Raw genomic sequence first — 6,055 nt, forward strand, 5'->3', positions numbered from 1 at the left:
AATTATGCTACGAGCTCGAGTTGAATTTGAGCTAACTTAAATTATTATCCCAGAGTGCGGACACAAAGGACCTACTTGGACAGAAGTGTAACTGTTTCATAAACGCTAATGTTATAACCAGGCCCGTTTACTTTTGCAACACAGAACCAACTACACCAACTGATAATTTCAACTCGCATGCAAATTAACCATTTCAGATGTTGGAACCATGCATTAGCCAATAAAACTTAACTATTTCAGACCATGTGATTTGAAATTGTTAATTTGCATACAAGCTGAAAAGCTCTTTAAACACTCGCCTCCAGCGAAAGGGATAGATATGGCCATCAAAACAATATCTCAGGAAAGGAATAATTATAGAATAACCTTGATTTGCATAGCATAAAAAAATCGAAAGGCTGGCTACGACACGGGATCGCGCAGTGATCGTATACGTTTGTGTTACGTTGCGGTATATGACTTGACTCAATAAAAAAACGCGAACTTTATACTAGTCTGAAGATGGCGTGAAACTGATTGTTGGCCTATTCTCAGTATACCATGCAAATGTTTAGCCTCAACCTTCCGGTTATTACCCTTCCGGCAATTCTTCCTGATTTTCTGGTCGACTTGTTACATGCAGTTAATATAAACACTCAGTTGTGTTGCCCAAGACAATGGAATCCGATGCAAAAGCTTACGAAGAACTGAACCAACCGCAATACGAAGCTGGTTGTAAGTTTATTGATGAAGTGAATCTCTCCCCCGGGGCCAAAGTGCTTGATATGGGTTGTGGTACGGGAAATCTCACCAAATACATCGCTGATATTGTTGGCTCTTGTGGTCAGACGGTGGGAATTGATCCTGATGTTGAGAGAATCAAAATAGCTCAAGAGAAATATCAAGAGATTGATAATCTTCAGTTTCATGTTGGTGATAGTGTCACTGGATTCCTAAACGATAATTCGCCATACTATGACGTTCATATAACAATGAATGCATTTCACTGGTTTCCACACGAGCATAAGAAGATTTACATACAGAAAGCCTACCAATCTTTAAAGTCTGGAGGAAAACTGGTTATTTTATGCTTTGATAAGCTAGGCTTTGGACGAACTGATCAATTCGAGGTACTTGGCACCCATTATTTGACAAAAGATGAAATGAAAAAGCTGTTTCATGAAATTGGTCTGTTCAGTGAAGTTGTCATAAGCCAGACCTTTCTAACAGCCCATTTCAAGTCGTATGAGATATTTAAGCGTTAGGTCAAAGCATCAACACATCATGAAATCGAGGAGTTAGATCCTGTTTATGTGAAAGAAATGATGGCTCAAATTGCTACTTTTCACGACGATGGCAGTATCGTGTTGAATATACCGTGTCTTCGTATAACCGCAATTAAACAATGAAATGCATGACCGTTTAACATTGCTCATTAAATGGCTATCTGTAAAACAAGGAACGGGGAATCGGGGAACGGTAAAACCAGGAATGAGAAAAGCAGGAATTTGTAAAACCCGGCATGAGAAAAGCCGGAATCTGTAAAACCAGGAATGAGAAAAGCCGGAATCTGTAAAACCAGGAATGGACTGAGCTACTAGCCCCTTCTATATTATTACCATAGGCTCTTATCATTATTAAAATTATTCGTTTATACTTTATATTTTACGCGCAATATCTTATATATAAAGATAAAACGAACAATTCAATACGTAAATAAAGCAATCTTGTGAGTCAAAATTTCGACTTCATTTTAAAGAAATCTTCAGACAGAATGAAATACAATACTTTACAACGTATACAACACAGAGAACTAAAGCGCACGTCTGTCAAACGTCTGTTGCGAATAAAATTATAAAACTGAATATGTATATAATAACAAACATAATAATGTTTGATATGATAATAATGTTAGATGGTCTATGATAAATATGTATGATAACAACAATGCTACAGTCTGTTCCCGTTTTTTAATTAACACCAGTCGCCCCGTAGGACAAACACGCTCTACTCTTGTGAATATGATCAAAATTCAAAAGAACATAAACATAACATTCATTCCTGTTTTTACAGATTCCGGCTTTTCTCATTCCTGTTTTTACAGATTCCGGGTTTTCTCATTCCTGCTTTTACCGTTCCCCGTTCCTTTCCACCATTCCTTTCCCCAATTCCCCGTTCCTTGTTTTACCGATAGCCCTCATTAAATACTTTTTCAATACGTATGTGAATTCTACCTTTATTCGTAGTTTTTACTCGTCTTGTGTACACATAATTTTTATAGCTTACACAGTCTTTGAAGAAATAGCTAATAGTTATATGTTAGTAACTACCTGCGAGGTCCGGTTGCGAAAAAAACTATGCGCGAGATCTCGCAAAACTTGTGCAATTAGATCGAACAAAGTTAATAATTTTTATCGTAATGAAAGACTTTATATCAATAAAAATTTGAACCTGTTAATGTTCTGCCATGCAGTGGTTCTGTGGTAGTAGTTTAGACCTAAAATATTTCACAAAATCGTTAATATATCTACAGGCTACAATAATTGCTGCGGAGCGAGCGAGCCTGAAGCGAGCGAGCGTAGCAGCAGTCTAATTGGCGTAGTAGGCAGTGAAAAGCAAATTTTTAGGGTTGCGTTGCATTGTGGTTGTGCACAGTGACGCAGTTGTATCAGGCCTGTTTGTATGCGCAGTTGTGCACAAATTAATCTCACGTTTCAGTGACATGGATTAAATACCAATATGGATTAAAACTTAAAAGTCAAACGTCCAAGTCTGGAAGAGGTACCAGTCCAGATTTAACATACATTCTGTTCTTCATTCGCCTTTGTTTTCATTTATTATAAGGTTGACAGTTGCTTGTCGTTTTGCCTGATTTCCACTGTAATTTGTTTTGATTCACAATATAAATATTCGCGCATTGATGTCTAGATTTTCGTTTAGCATATCGTACGACGCGCGATATACAGCATTGACTACCAAATCGTATTTTAAGTATATTGTTGATTGTTTTGCCTGTTTGGACTTATTTTGACTCAGTGTTGATAATCCAAGTTTATTTCCTCATCTTTGTCATTGCACCTCGTGTTTCATTGTCATAGTGTGCCTGGGCAGTCTGCCGTATTCGAATTTCATTTTTTCGAACTGATTAAACTGTTTGTAGCTATTCTCGGTTTCATTTGCACTACGGTACTGCGCTTAATTCAGTATGACATTTACTAGGGGTAAAAAGCTCAGTAAAAGCGGCAATTTAGTGTTTAAAATTTCACCTTAACACGCCCTTTGTTAAAGTAATTGCGACGTGATCGTGTGACACATATTGCACAAATTTCAACGCTTTTGTAATATTTTTTAACAATTGTACAGTTTTGCCAATCCTGTTCTTAATGATATTTGGTTCAATTTGTTTTTAATGCCCGCAGCAATCCCTACCTTGCAGGTAACCTAGTTTGTCTTATAATTCTGCGTAACTCTAGTTTTGTCAGTCATTGCCACTTTCTCATAATTTCAAATTCAACCAATGATTAAGTTCATCTAAATTTTCTATCAACCGATACCGCGAAATACAAATATCTTGGAATTGCAGACTCATTTCTCCTGTCCCCATTTCTCCCTTTTAAGCGTGAAAGACTTGGCCAGAAACCGCCGACATGGAATATACGGATTGCCGTAACTAATCTATGAACGCATTAGAAACTGACTCTAGAGTCTCCAAGCCCTGCGAAAGGCAGGTAAGTGACGATGGCTGCAGATGAGGTTGGATTGAATTTCTATGTTATAACGGCTAATTGTGTGGCATGCATGCAATAAATGCGACGGCACATATACGACTCTTGGTAAAGCGATAAGCACATCGGAGCTATAGCTCCTCGTTTGAACTTCAAAATCTGCACGCACATGCAATCGAGAAAAATTTGAGGATGATAAAATTTGGATTCCCTATAAATATAGATGGTCTAAATTTCGTCCGTTCCATTTTGCCAAGATTTTTTATACTCGCGGCCTGTCGAGCGCGAAAGAGATTATTGAAGTTAGCGGAAGTTTGAAATTCTAAACAAGCCAATCAGAGTTTCTGTAGTTAGAGCAAACCGTTGTTCCGTGTTTTCTTTAACTTGTCTATCGTTTACAACTTATGCGGAAAATTTCCCGACGCTAAAAAAAATCTGCCCGAAGTGACATTGGAAACTTTTTCGTCCGTTTTAATTTAACAATCAAAATGAAATAGAGTTATTGCGTATGCTACTAATAGTAAAAATACATCCAATTGATTAGACTTATAAAAGTTATAATTATTATTCAAATGAAACATAATTGCCAATTACCTGTACTTTATTGCAAATGACCCGCACTTAGCAACTATATTAGACATGAAACGGCGCAATTTGCCCAAACCAACTTTGAATCGCGATAAAGACCCTGCACTAAAGGGTTGGCTTCGGCACTATGACCAATATTTTCTGCATGATGGCATTCTCTATAGAGCTCTTGGTAACCGACAGGCGTCGCATAACCATCCGAGCAATGTCATATTGATTCCCTCCAACCTCCAAGCAAACATCCTGAAAACACTGCATGATGGGCCACTCGGGGGACAATTAGGTATCACTTGCACAGAGGAACGCGTCCGAAGAAAATTTTACTGGCCTGGTATTCGTCAAACGGTTTCCGAACATATCCAAACGTGCAACGTTTGTAATCAAAATAACTCCCCAAATAGCAAAAACTCGGCGCCATTAGGCCACATTTCAGTCGATCAACCTTTCACTTTCTGGGCAATGGATTACATGGGACCGTTGCCAGAGACCAGTCGAAGGAACAAACACATTTTAGTTTTTGTCGATCATTTCACCAATTGATGTGAAGCGTTTGCAACACCCGATCAAAAAGCCAGCACAGTTGCGCCACTCCTAGTCTGTCGCATTTTCTCCAGGTTTGGCCCCCAGCAGTCTTGCATTCAGACCATGGCAGAAATTTTGAGAGCACGCTGCTGCATGAAGTATGTAATTTTATAGGTATTACGAAAACGCGCACTACTAGCTACCATCTTCAGTGTGACGGACAGACAGAGCGCCAAAACCGCACAATTCAGGCTATGCTTTCCTCCTTTGTTTCTAATAGGCGAGATGATTAGGACTTGTGGCTGGATTCAGTCACGTTCGCTTACAATACTAGCAGACACGATGCACTAGGCATATCTCCGTATGAGGTAGTTTTTGCCCAATTACATAGGCTGCCAGTTGAATTGGAAATAGGCATGCCGCTAACAACACCATTCACCCAGAGCGAATATTTACAATCAGTTAGGTCAGCATTTCATGATATTAGACGCATAGCAGAGGAACATTTATCAAAAGCATCGGAAAAACAGGCAAGGCTCAATCAACCGACAACTACTTGGCGGCCTTTCAAATCAGGCGAAACAGTCATGTTGAAAAGACAGAAAGGCTGGAAGTTCGGACCTAGATGGGTGGGGCCTTATAAAATCCTAAAACGAGCTGGGGTGGACTTTCGTATTGTTTCAAAGGGAGCCAAAGTGATGGTCGTTCACTACGACCAGTTTAAGCGCAGTTTTATCCCGTTTCAAGAGGGCGAACCGGTTTGCCCTAGTAGGGAAGTAGGTGAGTTCAAGGTGGTTGATGTTACACCCCAACAAGAATTGACGGATTTCCTCGTGCTCGACCTGCCAGACTTAGTGACAAAACATTAATCCGCCATTAAGATACGGATTTGATTGAAAGCATGTCCTCGGGACGAGAACATAAGGAGGAGGATGGTGTAACGGATATCGCCATATCGGATAATGGATTAACTGTAAATATAGACTAACCTAATGGAATAAGGAAAAGCAAGTTGCCGCGGATGCACCATTGTAAGTGCTTCCGCGATTAATATATAAATATAGCAATTAATAATAGAAAATAGCAATATAGATAATTAAAGGAAGCTAACATGACCTATAGAACGAGAGTATAAATAACAATGTTTATTTTATATTTTGACATAGGTAATTGGAACCATATTGTAGTTCTTATATAGTTATAAGTTAATTTGTAACAATTGTCTGAATTAAACAAACTAG

General features: G+C 38.8%; 1 protein-coding gene across 1 annotated transcript; it reads left to right on the plus strand.

Annotated features, from left to right (window-relative positions):
- The first annotated feature begins 656 nt into the window (after positions 1 to 656).
- LOC114539683 (ubiquinone biosynthesis O-methyltransferase, mitochondrial-like) lies at positions 657 to 1,244 on the plus strand. Its single transcript, XM_028560299.1, has one exon. It carries the CDS (start codon positions 657 to 659, stop codon positions 1,242 to 1,244), a length of 588 nt encoding a protein of 195 aa, XP_028416100.1.
- Positions 1,245 to 6,055: the final 4,811 nt, after the last annotated feature.

This window comes from Dendronephthya gigantea, unplaced genomic scaffold, assembly GCF_004324835.1.
Source record: "Dendronephthya gigantea isolate DGI-Jeju-01 unplaced genomic scaffold, DenGig_1.0 000003F, whole genome shotgun sequence".
Classification (NCBI taxonomy): Eukaryota; Metazoa; Cnidaria; class Anthozoa; order Malacalcyonacea; family Nephtheidae; genus Dendronephthya; species Dendronephthya gigantea.